The sequence below is a fragment of the Ischnura elegans genome, chromosome 1, assembly GCF_921293095.1.
Source record: "Ischnura elegans chromosome 1, ioIscEleg1.1, whole genome shotgun sequence".
Lineage (NCBI taxonomy): Eukaryota > Metazoa > Arthropoda > Insecta > Odonata > Coenagrionidae > Ischnura > Ischnura elegans.
Window position 1 is genome coordinate 53,460,189 of NC_060246.1, and position 25,251 is coordinate 53,485,439.

A 25,251-nucleotide genomic window follows, 5' to 3' on the forward strand; every position below is an offset into this window, starting at 1 on the left:
GTTGTAATAGACTTCAAATTTCAAGTCGGTGCATTCCCTTTCATGAGCCAAAGTATGGATTAAAAACTAGAAGCACATAGTGTACACGCTAAATTGAGCCATTAAGTACAGAGGAGAACAAGACACAATATACAAACACTGTAAATGATACAAACGAAAGAAAATTATAAATGGGAAATGCAGAATTCATCTCACATTGGGGCGCAGAGCACGATCAAATAATCATCATGGCATAAGGAAATTGATGGGATGTAACTAAAATATTGAGAATCTCGTACTATCCCCAATGAACGACTTTTGAGAAGGCCATGTTGGAATCGACCTTCAACATCACTTACCCAAGCTTCACCGACGGTACTGAGACAAGCGGTTATTTGCGGTAACTTGGCCGGCAAAAAGGAAATTTATTTGCAATTGAATAAAATTAAAATGGGCAAATAAAAATAGCCTGAGCAGGCCTGGAGAACTACGAAATTCACGCTGGTTTAAAAAAAATCAATGATCATTTAAACACTCCTAGCAATTTATCACAATTTTAATCATCCTTTGAATATACACTTATAATATATATTAGCAATTTCAGCAATTAGCAGTGGGTGCGCGAAAGGTAAGACAGAACTGGAATTTGAAATACAGCAATGGTATAATATCATGCTATATATCATGCTCGAAGTGATTTTTAACTTGAACCTTTTACGAAGTGGAGAACATCCTGTAAATCTTTTATTTGTAGAAACCACGAACAGGTTGAAGAATACTCACAGAATGTACCAAAAAATATAGTTCTCCAAGCTAGCGGAAAGCTTTTTTTTTTCTTTTCTGCGGAAATAGAAACTTTCATTGGCATAAAATATAAATAAATACGATTTTCAAGATGTGAAATCATTTCTCAAATGTGAATGAGGTGAATTTAATAATGTATTCCTCATTTGTTTTCATTGCCCTCGTTTTTTGAGTCAAATCTAAAGACGAGTTGGAAATGTTAACAGTCGTCCACATATTTCGATTTCCCGCGCCATTGATTTGCTTCCGTGTCGGCCGCTGAGCGATGCGAGCGCTCACGAAAGAAACAGAAGGAGACCTGACATCTACTGTCATTATTGTGAACTTTTTCTTCGTATGCTACAACGCGCCAGTGTATTTGAAAGAACCCGTGATAAAGCCTTACGTTGTTTTAAAGAATAAAAAGTTTTCACTGCCTTAGATGAATTTTTCACAATTTTTGTGTAAAAATTCAGAATTATTTTGCTCTTTTATATGATTTAAATTCCTTTTCTATGGCTTGTAACTTTTTACTGGCTTCTCCCGGCACATAACAGTAACTTTAAAGCTAATCTGAGAAATATTTGTTGTGATTCTCGACATTACTGACAAAAAATGCACTTTTGCAGAGACTTTGATGTCTTGGAACTTCTAAAAGAAGAATTACACAAGTGATGTATAATATAATGATGAATACCCGAGTCCTTTCCAATACCAATCCATTGCTTGCACTTCACTTGATATTTTTGTGGTATAATGCGTTTATTGGTTAAATATATTTAAGATCTAATTAATCAGACAAAAATAACGTTCATCCATTTGATTGAGGACGAAATTTTAACAATGATTTCATACGTATCTATGGCGTTATATGAGAAGTAAATATTGGAAAATGAGCATATTTGTAAACATAAGCACATCATTCACTGAAGGAGCTTGTCAGAGAAATTAGTTGATTTACTCGAAGAATATGAAGTCGGCTATAATAATATTTTTATACATTCTATTTTTCGGTGAGTGGTGCCTAAATATTCTATGCGGTAGCTGCCATAATATGTGTCATCAATATTACCTTTAGGCCAAAGTGGGGTCGAGGGACGTTGCCTTTACTCTTTCCGAATTTGAATTAACAATAAAGCTTTGTTTTCAAATTCAGAATCGCTATATATTGAATCAGAGCCAATCTAAAATAATATCGTGAACTACCCTACTGAAAATGCGCCTTTTTACGTTAGGGTTATATAGTATAATAAAATTATTATATTCGAAAATATAAAACAAAGGAAGAAAAAGGAGCAGGAATTGATTTTGCAAACTTCGGTGGTATATTAGCTTTTAAATGTTTCCCAACTTAATTAATGAGGAGAAATAGTTAAATAGAGAGCAAAACATTCTTATTCAAGGTCGTCTCCACCAATCATCTGTTGGTTCATACATTCTACCTACGATAAACCCTTTTATATCTCTGGTGTCATTCATGCCTCCAGAATAAAACTATTCCAATATCATTATGTAACATTATTTTTCTCCTCTATCAAATATCAAATCGCGTTGCAACTCCGGACTTCCAAGCTGCTGTCATATCAGGCTCGGACTTGAGCAACCAAGCAATAGCATTCGAGGATGCGAAAATCATCTCGAAGGAAATTCTGGATGATCAAGACGACTTGCAAGTGGAAGATACGAATGCGAACGGAGGTAATTCGACTTCTACAGGCTCTGAGAAGAGTGTGACCGTGAATGGAGAGGAGGAACCTCCGGAGTATGAAGATAGTGATGCTGAGCCAGAGAGTATGGACGAGTCAGTAGAGGGGAGCGACGCTCAACAAGCTAAAGCGAAAAAGGTAGGAGACGTGACCATTAAAGACGAGGTGATGCGTCACGATGATACCAAGACAAGCACGCAAACAGATACGAAGCAAGACTCCAAAGCTAAGATTGAAGTAGAAAAAAATCCCGAGAAAGGGAAATCTCCTGATGAAACCCAGACTAACCTCCCCTCCTGCGCTGATGATCAAATAATGAAGCTGATGAAGGAACTTCGCACGATAAATCCCGAAGGTGCTGTGGTTCGCGCCATTGAGACCGAGAACAGACGCCTGTGCAGGTATACTTTTCGTTCTTGAAGTATGTTAAATAGGGACTATTTAAGGGATTAGAAGCGTAACTATGGAGGGGAAGAGGGGATAGATCCCCCCCAAAGCCTCAGAGAAAAAAATTAAACTCTTGTCTAGTTTTGACATTTAATAACTGCATCTGCTCCAAGTTAAAGATCATTTATTCATATCATGACAGTAAGTCATTTGAGTCATTGGGATGAGCCATATTTTTAAAATTTTCCCGGATCCCCCGTTGCCTGGGGGGGGGGGGGGAGACCTCCATCAAGACCACTCCATCTCCCCCCATAGCATATTCCTAGTTACGCCACTGTACGGGATAATTATCATTTCGTCTCTTTCGGTGGGCGCTCAGCTTATGCATGTTCAAACGAATACAGCGCTCACGAGCGAAGTAGCGCGGGTTAGGACGCCTCTGGTCCCCCATCTTCTACGCTGTCAAGTCATTCCTTACCTCTATTCATAATCGTGATTGACACGGAACTCACCTATCTTAATCCTATAGATCACCATTTGGTCCGCTGGCCACTCCGTATTCGTTGACCCACATTGGATTGGGATCCGGATAAAATAATACCCCGACGAAGAAAGCAGTTCCTCTAAGTAGTCTTACAGTACAGGGCCGTGCATTGCCGGGCCTGATTCATTGTTTTCTTCAGGGCTATTATTAGTCACCTCCTCCACTCATAAAATGTTTGAGAATGTTTTCACAAGGCCCCTGTGAGTCTTCCTGAAACAAGGGCCAAGCTCCACCACCTTCTATGCGGCCGTCATTTAGTACGTCGCGATTCTAAAATGTTAACCAGAGAAGCCGGTAGATGTTAAATCCCTCGAAAGTCCGTAAATCCAGAGAGAGCAAACATTTCATAAATTTTCTCCCCGGGTAAATATATTTGAGAGTTAATTCATAATATTTACGCTAAATGTTGTTAAGATGACACATAATAAGCACTTGGACTTTTAACAGGATATTATTTAAAATTATGAGTAAAAATAAAAAATCTCAAATGGAAATCACAAATAAGAGACTGAGTTTAAAAAAGTTAAAATATGTGTCACTTCGGCCTCGCTCAAGCCATCCAATTTAGTGGAAGTATTATTTTCCTACTGCTACGGATCCTTGGATTTATACCGTTTCGAAACGATAGTTGATGAGTTGATGAATACGAAGGTGAGTCTGACTTGCTGTGCTGGTATTTTATTTCATTTTTTGGTCCTATTTACGCATAACACTCAGGAAATTTTTACCGGATGAACATACATAATTTTAATCACAAATTAATACTGAGAAGAAGGTGAAAAGTGATTTAAGTACCTCTTTCTGAAATTTCATTTTCAAAAACTCCTCTCCACATATTACTGACATTTTAATGTTTAAATTTTACTCCTTGGCCGGGCTGTTTAGGGACATGTGTGGACCCGAGTCCATGCCTCCCTCTCTTTCGTGGCTAATTTCAGAGATTCTTCACAATCTACCCCTGGACGGTTCTGCTTAATCATGGGTTCGCATGGTATATCACATATTTTTGACACTTCGATCATTGGTAATCCAGCAGAGATAAATTACTACTGAACATACCAGTAGAGCGAAGTATGATTTTAGTGTGATATTGTTCATCAATTTTTAGGAAACTATCATCGGGGTTGTCCACTGCAGAGCACTTCATGACAACTTGTGATGTCACCAAGGGAGAAAAAATATACAGCCAACTAATTCATGGGGTTCGGCTGCTGAATAGCAAAGTTTGCCAAGAGGAAATATTCCGATCAGGTAGGACGCTCTATATTACGTTTTTCTCTGACATGCTGTACGTACACATTTAAGATATGAAATACACATAATAGGAAGATAACTATCATAATCAGAAATGAATTTTACGTTCAGTGTCTTTTTTCAAATTGGGGAAACTTTTTTCCTCAGAATATTTAAAATACGTAAGCTGCTATCGTGGTATCGGAGAAGATTATATGGACTGTGTGGGACCGGCTGGCTGGAGTGAGGGAAATAAAGAAGATGATGTTTGCAGGTGCGGGACATCAAATCATGATAAAGCTTGTAAATGACAGTTATGAAGCTTCTCACGCATAACTAAATTTCAGCCATTTTCTTAAAAAAATCATTCTTTATTTGATTTCAGCGAATACGTCAAAGTAGCTAATTGTTTTTATATCAAAACTGCGGTTCGATGTTCCCTTCATGAAGCCCGTATAGTTAAAGATCTGGTGAGGGAGGTGGTCGGAAGTGTTTTATCGGTAAGAAATAGGTTTATATATTAATTGATAAGTTTGTGATAAAGGAAATTTAAACTTTATTCGGCACTTCACGAATCTAGGTGCAGTGCAAGGACGCAGAGAAAGAACCTGATGTGTCAGGATTAGTGAACGGGGCCAAATCCAAGACACGTTATCCGCAAGGTTTAACGCAAATAGTATTTACGTTATGGAGCATAGGAAACGTCTTGTCATTTCACGGAGGATCAAAGCCAAGTGAAAGAATACTACTGTAGCCATGAAGGTAAGGTACTTCGTGAAATAAAGGAAAACTGTGTCATTAAGGGTCGTGTACTTAATTCCTCGGACAATAGAAAATGAAACAGAATGACGGCAACATAACTAATCTTAGCAAAAGAAGAACCAAAAATATAACTATTCGAGCAATTCAAGGCTCATCCTGTAATCTAAAATCAGAAAATTACTTGATCAACTGGAAAAAGAAGTAGTACCGGCATCGGCAATTTGCTCCAAAGAGGAAATACGGGGGCGATAAAGAAACACTGACAATTTGTAAACAAACATTTTTGTCTACGATACGTCGCTTGAAACTTCGTCTGTCCGAACTTACAGTCCAAATCCTTTGTAGAAATTGCAGAACCTTTTCTTTCACTACGGCAAAATGGATGGCTTTTTATACGTAAACAAGCTCAATCGGGTTTTAATAATCGCGACAGCTAGCGGGAACTGCCTGAAGGAATGAAATGCAGCCAAGCATTACTTCGTGTGCGGGAAGTACATTCGTCGTTCAGAATTCGTGATTGTGATGGATGTTTAAAAATTTTGTGTAATCAGCTTGGACAAATGAGTGTTCTCGGGATTTATAATTGTATCGCAATGAACCACTGTGAAATTACCAAGGATTAACTTCTGCTAACAACACAGAAGACAAGCCTGGGAGAACAGGTAAGTTTACAAAATTGTGATTCGAACAAATGTGAATAACACTGCCCTTCATTGATAAAATTGTGCGAGGTATTTTTTACGGGATTATTGTTCAGATGATGGCTCATATTTATTCATTCTAACATGTATTAAGAAATGTTTTAATGTTATTGTCCGCACCCTATTTCGTTCATCAGGATTCTAGCGTCTATGAAGTGATAGATTTGATGGCATCCTAGTAACTTGTCGGTTAGAAATGCATTGGCTATATTGGAACTTCTTAGAGTAATATTATCTTTTCTATCTGGTCGTGATTATGTTAATTCATAAATTCATCGTGTGTTTTCGTTGCCCCTACTAGGTATAATGATTATCGTTATCACGTATGAGTATTTTACCTTTTGGTAGCTGTTAAGGCTTCTTTATTACTTATACGTTTGCTGTTTGTGATTCTGTTGTTTGGAGTTGTGAGTATCTAATATTTGTATTTGATTGGTGTGAAGTGTCAGTCTTAAGTTTGTACTTACCTCCATTCAGGAGTGATGCAATTCTTTGTGTTTGATGATTTGTTGTTTCATAATGAATTTGATTTCTATAATTTAAAAAGCGTGATATGAATTGCTAATTCCGTTAAACATGGCCAGTAGCATGCCACACTAGATGTTTTGTTGACATTGCTCCACGCCCGATGCTATATCCTGATGTTTTACCTCGAATTGCATAAAGTATTCTTCTTAAAAGTATGAGATTCATTTCCTTCTTTCTCTGCAGTTTTTTTGTTCGATATAAGCTGGAACCAGCCGGGACACAAATATTGCTTTGGCATGAGTTAAAGCCTGAGAATTATTTTTCCTGAAAGTAATATGTTTTATGATTTTCATCATTCATATTTTATTGTTCTGCAAAGTCTTAGCTTTTGTGTGCATTGCAGCCTAGTTCACTGGTTTTGAATTACTTTTTCCATATTGCAAATAGGTACAGTGCTTAGTGCTTTCATCTGGGAATAATGTACTTTGCTTAGTGCTTATTCAATGTTAATATTTGCTTTCAATTAGTTTGTTGAAGTTATTTTTGTAGTTTTGAGCGAATTATGTTTCCACTGGGCCAGATAATTTTCACCTGTAATGCAGTGGTGAAATTAGTTTTTGGTACATTCATATGAATGCAAAAACAGCATACAAGATTCTTACCTCTAAAACTCCTAATAAAGGGAGTTATTAAATTAATGCATTACTCACACAATATTTTCTTGAATTAAATGGTACTTGCCTGTTTGGTGTTATTTAGAGGAAAACTTTCCTCTCCTAATTGCAAGTGCTGTGCATTTATATTACTTCTTGTTGTGTGTTCAAATAAAAGTTTTAATTTTGAGGAGAAATTATGTTTAAGAGTTAAACTCTAGCTGTTTGTAAGTCATTTTCGTTTTGATTCATTTATGTCATCGATATCAATCAATTTAATTTATTCTTCTGCCAGCTTAATGATTGCTTCTGTCAAGTATAAGCTAGTTACCAGTCATTTTATTTATAACACTTTTTGTTATTACATTCCTAATGTTACAATACACGAGCGATAAATGATTCAATTTTCATTGTTATTTATTAGAAAGTAAAGTTAGCTAGATCAGTTTTTCTAAGAAATAATTTATCGTTTTACCAAATGGTTATCTGTAAAGATTTTATATTACCCTTTCTGTCTTGCTCACCTATTTTAGTCTTGTCTGAAAAATGTTTTTAAACAGTATTTTAAGCATGCGGTTCAGGGAGAAAATATTTACCTAAGATTGTGCTTGGTAACATTCACGGTCCGTAGAAAGTGTGAGGACTTGACTTAACTGTGAACTGTTTTCATGTAATATTTATTGTTGCTTGCCAGTGATATATCTGCTCTCTACTCTAGAATTAGTTGGTTGCTTTGCATGTATTTGATCAATGTAATTGTTTGTATTTTCATTGGGCTAAAATATACAGAAAATGTTGGCTGCGTAAGTCTGAAATATGAACCAATTTAACTATGTCGCTGAGCTTAGGAAATATCTTGACTAGTTGAGGAAATATGTCACAATTGTAGAACAGTTACTTTATTTTGCAGGTTTTGATAATACCTAGGGATTTACTATCTTTTGCTTAGATTTTCTAAGGCATGTTTTATTTCCTGGAGTGTTTCAATTGCTGAAGTGTTCCTAGTGCTGTTTTATTCCTTGTAGTAATACATGGATTCCAAAGGTACCTATAATATTTCTTTCAATACACTCAGTATTTCTGTCTTGGCTGTTAATGATAGGCTATATGAGTCAAGAATGAATTAATATAAATTTGGTGGTTATGTGCGGTGACATTTCCTGAATTAATGGTGTACATATTTGAAAATTGGGTTGATAAAGAAAGTGTTTTCTTTGTGTTTGACTGGTTTTTATAGTGTTTCAAATCCAGTCAAAGATGTAAAGATATTGCTATTGCACTGTTTAGGTGATTTATACACCAATGTCTCTTGGTTTTACGCATGTTGACTCTATTATTGTGTGATAAATGCAACTGAATTTGGCAATTTTTTAGTGACATTGCCATTTCGAATTAAATTTATTAAAATTCATTGCAAAGCCTGATTATCCTCTTCTTATTGAAATGAATTTGCTTCTTAAGGCATCAGATCAGATTTTAAGTTTGAAGTCATTATCATTTGATAGTATACCATTTGGTGCTCAGTTTTTTCAACACATTGCATACGTAGTATGTCTATCGCTAGGTAATGACCTTCAGTCTGTGGTAGGGTGCATCTATATACATGCTGAATGCTTATTAGTGTTATTGATGTAGTGTTAATATTTTTGTCGAGTATTATACAAAAATCGAACCCTAGACATAGTTTCTGCTATTTGCACACCTTTTTGGCACCATTGATGAAAGCAGATTCATCATTTTTGGACGACACTTTATAAAATGCTGTGTGAGTGGTAATTTCTGGTGTGATTTATTAAATAAATACCTAGCTTGTGTATTCTTATACTGTGTTCATCAACTCCACAAGGAATATTGTTTTCCCTCGAATTGGAAATATGAACTCATGTCAAAGTTGGTCCTGTAAATTACTTTAAAAATGCCAATTTTGTCATTAGTTTCTGTGCAAATGGCAATCGATTATTCATTCTATCTGTCTTATTCAGATGAGTGCTTAGAAAAAAAACAAGAAATATCTTATTCCATCATCAGTAACAGTTTCCTGTTGCACATTCTGGGTAATTATAACTTCATGAAGTAGGTTATGTTAGCCTCATTCCATAAAATAATATTTTATTCAGAAGTATGGGCTGTAGCGTGAGAAGAAGTGACATTATTGAAGGGTTTCTTGAAATGAAGGACACAATGAGGTGCTAATAGAGCCAGTCATTTTTATTTCATTTCAATTGTATAGGACATTTACTTCCTGTAGTTCTCTGTCTTGTCTTAGGTGTTGGCTGATTGTGAAATGAAGGTTGAGTGAATGCGAGTGCTTAGTGGTAGTATTTTTTGGTTAGTGTTGTTTGTTAATGTTTTGAAATGTATTTTGATGTTTTTTTAGTATTAAATCTCCCTAGGTAGTGTTCTCTCTGTTTGATGGAAAACTGATATTGATGCTGTTGACTGGCAATTTTCAAGCAATCATATTCTCTGATGGCAAATCTTAATCTGCTCAGAAATTGGTTCACCTTTTATTTAACTAATTCTCTGTCAACTTGAATTTTGCAATATATTTTTATCATTTATTCTAGGTGACTAGCTTTTTAAATATTCATAGCTTCTTAGTTGGTGTGTAGGAGAAAGGAGCTTAAAAAAATTGGTTTCAAACATTAATATTTTATTTGAGTATGGTATTCATCCAATAAATTCTTCAAAATTTTTCATAATGGCAGGTGGACTTATGATTATTTTTGCTATTTTTAATTGTGATTTTGCTATACTAATCACTTCTAGAGTGCATATCAAATATGTGTGACCGAGAGGCAGGCCCAAGTTTTTTTGGGAGGTGAGACGGGAGGTCACGTGACTTCTTGAAAACCAACTAAGTACATGTAATGCAATTTGTTGACCCTAGACTCAGGGAAATTCAGTCACTTTGAGACCTCCGTGGTGTACTCTTCGTGCGTAAGTTAGCTGTGTTCCCAAGTGGGAAGAAGTTTTTCATTTCGATACACTGGCAAAGGCTTTTAAGAAAACATGGCACAACCTGCCTTTCTCTGTCCCCATCTCTCATCCCTAGTCCAGCAGATCCCACCTCCTGCCATGATGCTGCTCAAAACATTCCGAGCCTGCATGGCTGGGCCAGTTGCAAAGATATTTGAAAAGGATCGTAGAGATTAAAATTTCAATATGTTTGCCTTAATTTTCTTCCTTAAAAATTCTACAGTATTTTATGTGGATTCAGTTTTTTTTCGTTGAATTATAGCTTAGATTTGATTTTCTTGCGTGAATCCAGAACCCTTGCCATGATGAATTTTATGATTTATTAATTTCTGGTGTGAAGTTTAGTGGCTATCAGTGAAGGATATATGTGGAATAGCGTATGCATTGTACATTCTTATCTCATTTCATTGCCTCTCAAGTTGGAATCGACTAATTCACTTTAACTAGATTTTAAAGGTGGAATAATAAATATTTTATTAGATATTGGATATTCATAACACATAGCTTAATTTCATTAATCCTGGTTTGTTTTCGAATGCCCTTCAATAAAGCAATTTTTCTGTAACACAAAGTTTGTAGCTATATGGAAAATATAGTTAAAAATACAGCTTTATATATTTAAAATCCCATAGTTAAAAATGGATTGGCAATATATATAAGTCAAGTCCTTTGGACTATGTCTTTTCATAACACCCATGTGTCACTTTTCACAGCTGCTTCAGGCACATTACTGTCTTGTTTTCTTTTCCACCATTTTGCCTTTGATGTTTTTTTAGAACACGTTTTGTCCATCAAATGTTCCATCTAATATTCTTTGCTTATCATATTGATTCTACAGTTTATCTACTGAAAATATAGCCAAAACATAAATCTCTAATATTCATAATGGACGTGTAAACAGCTTGTAATGATTTATCCTATCATCACTTGAAAAGTGATTGTGCATCTAGCGGTCATATCATAAGATACTTAATTATGCTTGCATTCACTTCAACACTGTATTCATGATTTTGTCCGCCTCTGTCATGTTAGTTTTTGTAGGGATGTGCTTTTATTTGATTCTTTTAGACAGGCTTTGAGGGAACTATCTTATAGACTGGCTTTGCGGGTACAACATGTTTTTCAAGTCCAAAATTTCTTCTTTGTTCCCGAAAATAATGTGAGGGACTAAGATTTTTATGGAGTGAACAGAATATCCATAAACAGATAATCATTCGACTAAACCTTGTTTCAATTGTAAATTCTTATATTTCACTTCTAATGTTTTTGGGGTAGCCTGCTTTTTCATTATAAAATATTTTTGTGTTTCTTTTCTTGCGGGAGATGTCTTCTGGGTTGATGTTTTTTGGAATGTTAAGCTTCTATTTATATCTTCATGATGGGGTAGAGAGAAGGGAATGGGAAGCATGGTGGGTCATGGTGGAATATTCTGGACTGCTCTTTCTTTTGTCCTCTATATTTTTCTATTTTTCAAAATTTGATGATGCTTATACCCAGGCTTTATGCAATAATAGTTTTTATATTCATGCTGCCTAGATAGGATAACACTGTATCTGTATCTGACTACCAGCTGTAAACTAAAGGCTGCACCCCCAAAAAATCTTTTAGCTACTTAGCTGTTTCTTGATAAATCAGGAAACAGTCAAGTAGCTAGAAGAATAATATTAATTTTGTAATTATGACTGGCAATAGTCTCCATTAAGGTGTTCTAGTTATATTTTTTGCACCATCTAAGCTTATAAAATATACCTAAATATTATTTTCATTCCATGCTGGTATATATTTTGGTTTTTGAGTTGTGGCTATGTTATTTTTTATGATATAAATTATGATTGTCATGACTGACTGTTTGATAGTCTTAAAATTGTCACATACGAATCATGAATGGGGATATTAATAAAGCCTTTGCATTTAATCGGTGTCAAAGTTATTTGCAAATTTTGTGTTTAGACTGCTTTATTTTTTGCAAAGGACTTCCTGAGGTAAATGATTTTCGGAAATGACGAACATAACTGTTGATTATCAGATGATCGTTCTTCCATTAAATGTTTAAAAGAATTCTAGAAATGTAATGCATGAAAAGGAAGCTGATTTATTTTTTGTGATAGAATCAGCACTCTATACGCTAGTCAAGAAACAGGTAACATATCACTAAGTATATGAATTATTGCTATTGATTTAAAATCAGTTTCTTCATGGCAGGAATATCAAATTCATGTGGCTATATTGTGCCACAGAATTCATAAAAATTGAGGCCTAAAAATGTAATTGTTTCATGATACTACTTAATCTGTTCTTAGGTCTATCTATTTCTAAAGCACTTTTAATGCCTTTTTTAAAAGAAGCAAATGTGAGACTCTATCGTCATTCATTCAACTAACCTGTTGGGCTTACTTGGGCAGGATTCAAACGAGGAACCTCTAGGTTAAGGACCAAAAATTGATTTTAGAAGACTTTAGTTTATCTCTTTTCATTCTGGTTATATGTTTATCATTGTCCTTTGTGTATCTTGATTGATAATGTGTTGTCATATTTTGTGCTAGTTAATCTTTTGAGTATGTAATTCATCAGGCATGAAGTTAAATTATATGCATAACACACTGGCATCAGAAGAGAGTAAGTAATGTATGATGGATGAGATACTCCACCATCTCAAAATTCATGGAAGGCAATCAGCTTACCATTATTTTTATAATTTTATGATATGGTTATTATTCTGATATGTTGATTGCAATCCTGATTGTGATTGGTAATCCTTTGCAGCAGCAAATATATGCCATGAATGTGAAAAATTAACAGCATCATATGAAATTCTCTGAGATTTGAATGATATGTGAGGTCAACGCGCAAACCATGAAGCATTTAGCACTTTTAATTTCTTTCTCAAGCACAAGATGTAAATCTTGAACGAATAGAAACTCCTCCACCCAGGAATTAACCTCCGTATGCTATTTCACCAATGTCCCATTGAAAATTGACTGTGTGGAGCTGACGTGTGTTGAGTTCCAGATACTAAAAATCATGGCGCCAAACAGTACTGGTTTACCTCGTAGTAATGGCAATTTGAGTGGCCTGCGGTTAGCAAATCTTGCTAAGGATCTTAATCACAGCAAAAATCGAGAATTTCTCAGTCTTTTTTCCCACACAGCATCCCTCACCGATCTCTAATTAGTTCGCCACCCCAGGGGCTGGACTCTAGTTAGTTGATAAGTATTCTTGACGCGGGAGGGTTGTTGTTTGGTTATTTGGAGGAGGCTACAGACAGCTTACGTCATTGGCATCCTAGGGAAGCGTTTGAGAATAAGGGTTGGAGAGATACCCGGTGTCATAAAAGCCTGCTATAAACGAAACTTGAAGGGTCTTATTTCGAGAGATGTGATCATTCCGGGTGCGAGTAACTAGATCCGGAGGAATGAATTGCATCGTAAACAGCTTAAGATTCTCCTGTAGTGATGAAACCCCGTGTTTCTGTAGTTAGCCCGTCCAGGTGAACGCTAGCGTTACGAACTCATCTCCTTTTTATATGCAATTGTCTTTGTGTAAAGACTACAAATCTCAGTTTGCATCTTGATTGTCCGAGGTCGAATCCCGACGGTAGGGGATAAGTCGGGATTCAATCTGTCGTGAGGGCTTCACAGGGGCTCTCCTCTTTCTATATGGTGGATAATTATGCTCTGGACCATGGGGTGGTTATTGTGAAGCCAAGGCAAATGAAGTCGCCGCGGCGCTCTGAGCCTCTTTCTACTTTTTTCCTGGCCTCTTGTTGTGTAAAATTTTCCTTTTATTCTCAGTATACCCACCCACTCGCACGAAGGCTTCTATGGCTCAGAGCTGGGGCTCAGAACTCTGTATAGCTATCAGTGTGTGAAAGGTATCAGTCATAGAGTGTATCAGGCTTGTATTGTGTAAATTCTTCACTTCAAATTCATATTAAAAGCAAACTTTATATGTTATTTTTATATTAAACAAAAGTTATATGTCATTGCGTTTTAAAACTAACCATGGTCGATGTTAAAGTTTTTAAAAATATTTCTTTTTAAATTCCATTGAAATTGCCATCGTTTTTAATTTTAACATGGACCAGTTTTTTTTTAATCTTCCATAAAAATCTCATTCGCCATTCTTAGGATTCTACTGACTCGATTTCGCGATATATAAGGGGCACTAGTTGAAATTAGAGAATGGAGTGGAAGCGCATTTTGTCTCGGTTTTAGGCTCTATGAGCCTCCATTAAACCTAGGTGACTGAAATCCTTCGATAATTAACATACTTATTGCCCCTGACGACTTGTATTGATCATCAGTCTTCTCCAAACGTTCTTCAAGGTGTCCTTTGGGTAATCTGGGGATTACATCGTCCCCCGAAAGTCATGGATCATTGATAGGTATTTGAATATTCCACTCTTGAAATGCCATCCCAATGTTGATCCACATATGTAACAATATTTTTATTATATTTTTACTTTATTAAAGGTTAAATTTAACTGCGTCTGAACAGATTTTATATCATTTTTAAAGATAATTTATGCGGAAAGTATGTATAATACCAAGCAGTCTGGAAAATTGTTAAAGAAATCTTGATAGTCTGGGAAAGTCGCGGAATTTAAGCGTGATATTTGAGTGGTCACCTTTGTACGTAACAAGTCGGAGAGTATGTGCCCGCTTAATATGGGCTTGGAGGAATGACGTTTGGGACTATGATACGGACATGGAGCTGGCGAGGGTGGTCGGTGGTGTGTGGTTTTCGTAGTCTGTTGGTGGCGGGCAGGAAAGCATGAATGGTAGGTGTGGCGGGCGGGCGGCGCCCTTTTCCACCGGCCGCGAAGCCAAGTGTCATCCTGAGTTTTTGCAGCTGGAGAGAAGGGGCCATTTCGGTTGGAGGAGCAGGAGGAGTTGGGAGTCTTTGAGGGAGACGTGGGATGGGGCTGGGAAGGAGTGGGGAGGAACGGGAGGGGAATTCGGGTATGGGTCGGAGGATAACATCCGAGCTGAAATATTACCGTGTAATGTATCGATCTGGTTAGCGAGCGCGTTTTTCTCCATCGTCGAGCCTCCCCTAGGTTTCGTCGTAATCGTCGTCGGGGTGCTCCCGTGGAGGCAGAGGCCTATCTCAAGGAAGGCTTATCATTAACTTAGGTCCCGGTTAGGTGAAGGCGGGAACGGGCTATGAACGTGCTACGTATTCCTCATGAATTTTCTTTCTTTTTCTAATAGTCTGGGTAGAATTCCTATTTTGGGTTGCCTCTTCCCTTTTGCCTGGAAATTGTATTTTTTGTCCACGTAAGTAATTTTGGTATATAATTAAGGTTTTACGGCTATCTCGACTGCCAACCCGAAAATGGGCTCGCTTTTCCTCGAATTTGATCCACCCGGATGAAAGAATTGCACTTGCAAATATATGGGCTCTTGATCGGAATTCCTGTTTTTTTTAAATATTTTTATGTGAAAATTGATCACCACTAGTCAGCGGCGTAATTTTGCTACCATAAATTTTAATACTTGATTGATGATATTTTAGCATCTTTCTCTTTTGTATGTGATAGTTTTTGCAGTGTAATGAATTATAAATTAAAATTTATTAAGTGGGTTTCTTATTTTTTAAATTAAATTAATTTATTTATGACTAATAATTTATTATTTATTATTGACTCTTGTATCCCCTTGCTTTTATTGTGCGAAGTCAATTAAGTTTTAAATTCACTTCTTCCACAAAGGGTTTTAACTTATTTACTTGAAGATTGTCTAATTGTCAAAAGATGGTGGGAACGAACATCAATAACATTCTCTTGTCTCCTTTAGTATTTGGTCATGGCAAAATTAAACATATTCGGCTCTTTTTTAAGCCTTGTATTAACTTCATAAATTAATTTGTCCACTGGACTCGGAAAGCATTCCCCGTTGAATGGAGTTACTACATCCTAGCCTTTTCCAATTTTATATACTTCTCCAGGTTTCGTTTTTTGAAATCTCCAACGTGGTGGATTTTGGGAATGACTGGTGAAGCTTCTTTGTTAAAAAAAAATCTAAATGAAAAAGATTGAGAATGCTCCTATTATACTTAGTACTACTGAAAATTTGGAGTGGATTTGTTTCTTTCACAAATGTTTTGAAGAAGCTTTGGCACGTCTCGTCTTGAAGGGAATGAGTCTTTCTTCCATATTCCTTGTCACTCCCGACGACAGGTCGTGCTTTTGCAGCCTTTTTAGAAAGGGTGGCTTAAAGTCATACAGAGCACACCTATCTTTTCTACATAGAGGTGGTTATAGTCCATCTCGTGGAAGGTAGATTTATGCTGCCACTTCACTCGCTTTACTATAGGTTTTCAAAGATGCAGCGCGGCGGTGAAGGCACAGCGATCCATTTATTCCGGTGAATGAAATAGATTGTTTGCCCTGGCGATGAATGGTACTAAAGAGAAAGAAAACAAAGAATTACAAATATTAAATAATGTAGAATCTAAATTTCGCTAACCGGCTCTAATTAGAATATATTTTCCCGTGAAATTCTGATCGGTCAACCGTGTGCACCGTTAGTGACGACTTTCGTAAACTCACTTTATGGCACTTTGAGGGACAGCACATTTAGAAGCCGACCTGAGAATCCTATATTGTAACTCGTTCTCTTGCTTTCTGCGTTCTCTTGTCCTCTGTACCGTCCCACTCGACGTCCTCCTCTTGCGTGGTCGTCACTGCGGCTGAGTTTTCCCTTCGCGGTGTTCGAAGGTGTCGCTCTGGAGAATGCATCCTCGGGAGTGGACTGCGCGGCGGCGGGCGGTCGCCTCAACCATCCCGCATTCGCGGTTCGCTTTCTGCGTTTTGCCTCTTGCATGACCTCGCCGAAACAATGGAAGGAGATAGGCTCGGAAAAAATCGCCAGGAAGTTGGGAGGGCGGGTGGGATGGGGTGTTGGAGGCGCAGTGGTCATGGGTTCTTCCTTCTTCATGCGTCGGATTTCTTGTAGGGGACACGCCCGACGCTTTTACGCTTTATCACGCCGTTTTATTTACTTATCTATTCCGTTATTTCATGCGCGTGGAAAAAGTCGGCAGATGTTTTATTCTCAATTCTAATTCCGTTGTTTTGCGTAGATGCGAAGTGTTCGCTGGATTTTTTTACCTCCCCCAAAAGCCTAAAGTCTTAGATCCGGTAATATCAGGATTTTCTGATTCAGTGCCATTACTTTTATCATTTAATGACTCAAAGCGTTTCAGCGTGGACCGTGAATGATGAGATTTTACTTCTGTGTTAAGTTGCGGACGTTTACACGTGAGTAAAAAATATGTACAACGAGGGAAAGTTAAGGATCCTGTATTTTTCCTATGATGATAGACATCTGTGAAGGAGAAATCCACCATTAAATAGCGTCACGATATTTGTGTAGATATATTGTAAATTCTTGGGGTCTGCAATCAATGGTAGGTAATAGGGCTTCTGAATGTTGGCAATTTTATAAAAGGAAAACTTGTATTTTCTTGACCCGGCTTATAGATATTTCCTTGATTTATGTTCGAAACAAAACGCCACAATTAAATCATTGTTTAATCTTTTTCATACGAAATGATGGAATAAATCGGTATTCGTCTTTGCTAATTGCTTCCATCAGATTTTGCGATAAAACGCAAGTTTATTTCTTTTATGTCTCCTATCCACGGCTCCCGAGGAAAATGAATGCATTTGCAGGGCTTCCCCATATTCATGCGATTGTTTAATTCTCTGCAGTTATCCATTAATTATATAATTAGTTATTAAAGTAATTAGCTTTTAAAGGGAGAGGGTAAAAATAAACTTATATATTTGATAGATAATTTCGTAGGTCGTGCTGGTTCATTCGTTGCCAAAATATTGATCTTTCTGTTTTCATCGCAACAAGCTGTATTCTATAGTGCTACTTATTTTTCATGTTATGTTAATCTATTATTTACCTTTTAATGCAGGATTAACGTGTGTTTGTGATGACTTTTGCCCTTTTTATTCTTTAAAATTATCCAATTTCCAGGTGTAATGTTTTTACCTCTATTTGTTCACTATCTTTGGGAAGTATATTAAATAGATGATTTAAGTTATATCTAGAAGAGGCTGCAGACAATCACGTCGATACTTATTTGTGCTGCTACTATATGTTTTAAAGATTTACAAGGCGAAAACCTATGATACCCGTTGTCAGTGGAAATATGGAAGATACGGCTGTATCACGCATATGTACGGCGGATCACGCTTGTAATTGCTGAGCTGTGGAACAGCTGGATTGAACTTTCAGGTAACCACGAGAAAAGAAGTTACCTAGAAGTGAAGTAGCAGTCCTGAGTTAGGGGTAGTTTTTATCAATAGGCCTTTTATTGATTAGAAAACGAAAAAGTATAAATGTCACCCTGGTCATCATTAGGAGCTCCATCGGAATGTTATTACATTTCTTGCGCCTGTCTGTTTTTGTTTCAGGGGTCAATTTTTGCCCCATTGTATCCTAAATCGTAGAAATTTATTGGTTTTGTCGATGGAATGATTTCCTTTTGCATGGAATTCACACAAGTTTCTCACCTTACTACTAAATTACTATTCTGAGGGCGTAGCTTTTCCGCATCGCGCCTGATTCGTCAAGGAAACCCTCGAGAGGGTTTTTATGCTATTATTGATTTTCTCGGTGCTTAAATGACCCCAAATTGTGTAAGTCACGTGGCGTATGGAATTAGCTTGTTTTGAATTCCACATTTTTTCATTCACTCCTCCTACCCTATCCCCCTGTTTTAGGAGATCCGTCGGAATGTTACGTGTCCTGCGTATGTGTATGTTTGAGTGATTGTTTGCTGTAACAAGGATCATTACTTTTGCATCCCAATGACATGACGTTATTTAATTCGTAAAACATTATTTGGTGAAATTCTTCTTAAGTTATACCCAGAGTCATCTCACTGCCTGATTCCGTTTCTTTTGCATTCCTTTGCGACATCCTTAGGGCTGAGGTTAGATGAGATTGAGTGTCTGATCCGGTGTAACGTCTGAGAATTCTAAGAAATGAACCCAAGCTATCCGTCAGGTTGGACTAAAATCTTTCCTCAACTATTTTTCATAATTTTTAACTAATTTTATCTTTTGACTCCTGCTATTCGTTTTCATTTAGGCCATTGCGGTCTTCGATGATCGATCAGTTGAGAAAGTCGCTTTAAGAAAGTTGACACGTGATACACGTCTACGTGTTTTAATGTTCTCACCCATTGATGACGATGTCAAGCACGTTATGAGCTCCCTGGCTCTCTCAGTGGTCCTTGCGCATCTACGCCCCCCAATTGGCTCTTAACGAACTGAAAGACCCTATGGGTCGACGACCCTTGAGTCATAGCATTATGCATAGCGGCTGCTTTCAACACTTTCACGTCGACTGTTCATCGCTTTCATCTACTCGAGATGAAAGCCATAGGTCACCGAACATATTTTTTTAACTAGCGATCGAGTCCGATCTTTCTTTTTTTTCGTTTTCAAAACTCTGCCACGGTGAGGAAGACCGTGGGAAATATTTGCTGACAAAAATCGAATGTCCTACGGAAGAATATTTTTAGTTTGAGGCTGTAATGAATTTCTCCCTGATTCGATTAATACTTTTATTTGATATTAGTCGATATGTGTCCCCTAATATTTTATTTTTAAGCCATCGGATTAGGTATTGATGTTTGCACATTAAGCGTGTAAAAATACTCATTGAGGTTCATCCATTGGAGCGAGGAAGTATATTTTAATTTGATTGGCTTTCATCTTCATTTACAGCAAGATTTGCGAAGTATCGCAAGGGTATCGTTTTTCTGAGTCTTCGTCCTCCTGTGGAATACTTCGAATGTGGCTCCTATATCGTATTATTTGGCGTGGAAGTTATGGAATAAAATGCATTTTTGTGAAAGGGTATGTACAGTTGGTCTCACCTGTTGCACAAATTGATGCGGGGCATCGTAGGATCCGAAAAAAAACCTGACGACGTCAACTATCGAGTACTTTTCATGCTTCTCACCGTATTTTACTCTTTGTAATTCAATATTTTATGTCTGTGTCGTCAGTCAGTCTATATCGTATGGCAAAGAGAATATTATTCGCGTATCGATCAGAACTCCGTGTTTTGCGTGGGTAAATGATAACGTGGTTCGTCCAGTTTTTGTAATCTTACGTATGATTTTCCGTTCCGTTAGTATTAATTGAGATATAAGTTACGGTCTCCTGCGATCAGTGTTTTTATCTAGTTATCTGTGTAGTACATATGTTCTGAATATTGTACAGTTTTTTATACTTTGATCGTATGGTAGAATTTTCCGTGTTAGAGCGAAGAAATATTCACTCACTGCCATTAAATTCACCTTATGTGAACAATTGTCAGGATGTCTACGGATTAATTGAGGCGCAGTTAAGTATTATTGCTAATACTAAAAATGTCTAAAGATAGTTTACTGGAAGCATTTACCGTTTCACTCCGTACTGGCCTCCCCCTCGTTTAATTCAGGTGAACTAAGGGTGATATATAACATAACATAGGTACTCATTAGCAAATACAAAACATTTTATCGCTGGAAATTCCTGGAAGAAAACATGGCTTTACATTTCTTAGTTGTTGCATTGCTACCGGCAGCATTATTTAGTTTTGATCGGTAGCGGCATAGATTTTCGCCGACTTTTTTTTCAATTTTCCTTAATTGCTTTTGAAGGCACAGAGTAGGTATTATCTGCTCTCGGTAGCTACAAAATGCGAAATAATTGCCACATATGCATTTTGTTTTGTTTTTGAACTCTTCTTAACAATTATGCCTTTTTTTGTTTTTAAACTCTTCTGATTCCGCTATATTTATATGTGACGTCCTTGTGCTAGGAACTTCGAGTTCCATATGGAACACTGACCTAGGGACGTTTCATGCCCAAATCACGGTGATTTTATTGATAACTCCTAGTGAAAAAGTAGCGGTGCTGTTATCTCTTAGGTCTTTGTTAAAATACTATGTGGTAGATTAAAGAAAAGAACATATACAATACTGAATAGACGCGTGAATTGACACCGGAATGTGTTAGTCCGGGTTGAACTCAACGTTCACCTGCATTCAACTATGGGGTTGGAATTCCTGGTGATAATGTCAGCGAAATTTGATGTATTTGGTGTAATATAATTCCATACCCCTTGTGGTCACTCTGGGTGTGCAAAGGCGTGTCATATTTCCCTGAAAGCGGAGCACGTTTTCTTTTCACTCTTCAAGGATCAATGTCGCGTTGATGATCAGCGCGTCATTCTGCCGCGTGGCGGTCAAAGGCACCCCGTCGTGCATATTCCATGCGCTCACACATGCAGCTGCGGTCGCTCGAAATTCGACTCGCTGATTCGACCGCATTGTTGCTTGATTGGGCAACGCGATCCGCGACTTTCTCCATTCGAATCATCTAGATTACCCGCATCGCCTGCTGGTATAATCACGGTGGGCTTGTTGGTTTTGAGAACTTCTACATAACCTGCATAACCAAATGACAGTTCAGGGTTGCTTGTAAAATGTGATGCATAGTTGTTGAATCGGCGAATAAGCCTCATGAATTCGTTTTCAATCGGTATGATTCCAGGATCACTACATTTCTCTTATACTTACCATGTAAAGAGGAGAAATTCGGGGGAAAAGGTCGAAATATTTCAGAGCTTGCGACGAAATGTCCATTGATTCTGTTCTTCTCTGCAATTTCAATTTTTCGGTCCAATGAACTTGCTGACTTGGGAATGATTGCAATAGGAAGCACCAAATCAGCTAATACTAAAAAATGCAGTAGTACCTTTGATTATTTTGTTAGTAATTTTAAGTTAGGTGGAAACGTGTGTAGGTATACTGTAGATACATTGCAAATGACGTTATACAACTAAAATTTCCTTTTGTATAATGTGTAACATATCTGTGTCGCGATATTTATCAATGATCTATAGTTGGTGTTGTTGTATTTGTTTGAAATAGGTTTCGAGCCTGAAATGTATCGCATGCTCCAGATCTTCTCATCACGCTGATTTTACTATTTAAACTCGCCTTTCAGAATGTCCAACGTCTCACTCATATTAATTTGTAGCAGTTGGAATTATACCTAATTTACTTTGGGAAAGAGTTAATGTTTGCCTATGCATACGTAAATGAATTATGTTTATATATTGGAGATAAACGCGTCTTTTTCTCATCCTCATAATCTATAATTCCTTACATTAAAAAAGTGCATTAAAATTGTTACGGGTTTGATTTGTACTTTTGCTCTTTGGTTTTGGCGATTGGATCATTCCTTCAGTTACTAATGGAACTACATTCAGAAGTTAATTATTGTAAACTTCAATGGATATTTGGGTTTCAAGTGTCTAATTGCGTTTTTTTTCTGATTTTTAGCGTTAACCGTAATGTTTTTCTTGCAATACAAGTAACGAATGAAGTGAACGCAATACCCCTCCCTGATATGTAACTAAAAATCAATTGCTCTTTTTATGGACTTCTAAATTGGAGAATGCTTAGGTTGAGTATAATCGAGTGGAGCACGAACTGCAGTGAGCAATCGATGTGGCTCAATTCATGTTTTGTGGTGCAACTTCGTGTTATTTGATGACGTTTTACTTCAAATATTAGAATAAGAGAGATCTTGTTCTCTCATTTTTAATGACCTTGCTGCTTTTGATGGCTGCGGTATGGTAATTGTTTACGGCTGAACTGGCCTCCGTAGTGGATTGAGTTATTTTGATTTTGCTAGTTATTTAACAGAATTATTTTCATAATTCAACGCGATGCATGAAAACAGTAAGGGAATATTGCTCTTTTACTCTTCCCCATGGCGTGAAGATCTGGCAATGAATAATATTTCAAGTCCTGAATGTGATGTTACATGGATTTTATATAATTATACCGTAAATAGTCTGAACGTCCTTACAGGCGGCTAAGTTCAAAGCCCCGATTCTAAGTAGTAGATTTCCAAAGCTCTCGGAATATTCTCCGCACTCACGGCTATGCTCACAATCTTCCCTTGAGCGCACCGCTTGCGTTAAAAATCGATTTCTACGCGAAATTCCCGGGGAGAATTGCTGTGGCCTTGAGAGCAACCAAATCGCTTCCTCTAAGCCTTTTCCTCTGTCCTCGCTCCCATCTTTCTCAATGCCGGAGGTCATCGGAGTTGTACTCGCGACGGGCCGCGGCGTTGCGGCTTAATCTCGCGGTGGTGGTCAGAGGATGCCGTTCATGCTGTCCTTTTTGCAAGTATTATTTTTCTGCTTAAGTTCAAGCCATTGAAATAGGGGAGTGGTGTAGTTGACTTAGGTCTTACTTCGTGATGGCCTCTGCGACGATTCATCGTAAAAATCAACAGTTTCACCAGCGTTTTAACAGGTATCAGGTGCGACAAGTGGTGGCGGAACCTTCATTTAGAGGATGAAACTACGTGGAGGACTGCCCGAAATAGTGAGTTGGGCCGACTTTGTCTGTAGATTTTTTATTACGCTTCAAAAAGTGTTTTCCATGATAATATTTAGCCCATTTTAACTTTTCAGTACCTGCATCATTGTCGAGACTAACCTAAAACTGTAGCACTACATCAGCTCAGGATGTTTCCAGCGGGCGTTTTCGTTAAATTGATCTAAATATCTCCCATCTATCGTAGCCATTTTCGTCTCCTGACACTATGGGCAACACGAGAGAAAAAAACATTGTTTGATTTCCCTGGACGATCAGAGAAATTCCCGTAGAAACCCGGCTTCCCCCAGAACGGCGGTTACCCCGGTGTAAACACAGCGAGATTTAGCTGCGAAGTGGGCTAAAGGTAAGTTGCCATTGTCGGTAGATGGATTTCTCTTTGTGAAATTGTCGAGGTCTTTTTCGTTGAGGCGATTAGGCTCTGGCTTGGGAGTGGGGGCGCTCGGGGGCCTCATTGTGTGTCGCTACATAGAGGGGCGGGGGATATAAAAAGGATAAGTGCTTTTGTGTACCCGGTAGAGGTTATGAACTCTCTCGCCATTTGTATTCCCCTCAACCTCCCCTCACGCCCCTCTCTTGGTATCTCTCTCGTGATATTTCCCCTCCCGTATTCGCGCCCATGCCTCCTCCACCCACGCTCCGCCTCCTCAATGGGCATCCTTTGCTCGCGTTATCCATGTTTTGGCGTGCACTTTGCGGCTAATTAACGATATCACTTCGGAGTGCATGGCGGAATCCCCTTCTTTAAGTGGCGGAGTTCGTAATCCGTGGGCGGATTACAACATTTTAATGATGGCTGCTTTTCCTCGATTTTTTACTGCCCCGGGATTCATTGAGTGGTCTATGAGTTGTGCTACTTATCTGCACTTCTAAACAGCGTTTTGGTCTCTTTAATGGTAATTATTGTGGGTAAAAAAAGGGATAGAGGATTTTTTCGTGACATCTATTTGCCTCAGGTGCTTTTTCCATAATATTCGTCCTCATGGTAATTTTTGGGGTTCAACTTGCGGTTTGGGTCTTTAACCTTCTGAAGATGGTGATTTTTATTTCGCTTTTGGAGAATGTTTTTAATTTCGATCTAATAGCCGCGCTGAAGGCGCGTTTGCAAATGCCGTATCGGTTAGTCATTTGACACACCCCAACCAGTCAATTTAGAGATACATTGAACGTTTTGCGCATATGTTTGCGTTGGCGATGTAAAATGATATTTGTGCGAAAAAACGTTTAAAAATAAAATTTGGATTCAAGTGAATAATTGCAGATTGATACCGTGATTTTTTCATTTTTACTTTTTAATGTACTTTTTTAAATGCCAATCTGGTATTTTCTTTTGAATTTATATTTTTTCTTTTTTTCTGTTTTAATGTGAAGATTTTAACGTTAAAAAATGATAATTATAAACCTCAGATTAGAAGGAGGTTTAGGTATAGGAAAGACTTATAAAAGAGTGATTTATTGAGGCGGGGTGTATGTTGTTGGGCTACTTGGGTCGTAGTCCAAATCTCTATAAGCAGTGCGATGATTCTGCTATTCAGCCTGATTTTTAAATTAGTAACCAGGTGGGAAGTGAATTTATTAATATAAGAAATGTTATTAAATGATAACATAGCACAGCGAATTGA

At 37.5% G+C, this 25,251-nt stretch overlaps 1 protein-coding gene across 2 annotated transcripts in view; it reads left to right on the forward strand.

Moving 5' to 3' along the window:
• The first annotated feature begins 1,311 nt into the window (after positions 1 to 1,311).
• Positions 1,312 to 25,251, forward strand: part of LOC124160729 — a 60,206-nt gene continuing 36,266 nt past the window's right edge. The window contains exons 1-6 of one of the 2 annotated variants that reach the window (XM_046536731.1): positions 1,312 to 1,775; positions 2,335 to 2,869; positions 4,508 to 4,650; positions 4,801 to 4,906; positions 5,018 to 5,132; positions 5,213 to 5,394. In XM_046536731.1, coding sequence (XP_046392687.1) covers positions 1,733 to 1,775; positions 2,335 to 2,869; positions 4,508 to 4,650; positions 4,801 to 4,906; positions 5,018 to 5,132; positions 5,213 to 5,386 — 1,116 coding nt within the window. In that variant the 5' untranslated portion in view covers positions 1,312 to 1,732 and the 3' untranslated portion in view covers positions 5,387 to 5,394. Of the gene's footprint in view, positions 1,776 to 2,334; positions 2,870 to 4,507; positions 4,651 to 4,800; positions 4,907 to 5,017; positions 5,133 to 5,212; positions 5,435 to 25,251 lie in introns of those variants that run through there. The other variant, XM_046536722.1, reaches the window with a different exon arrangement.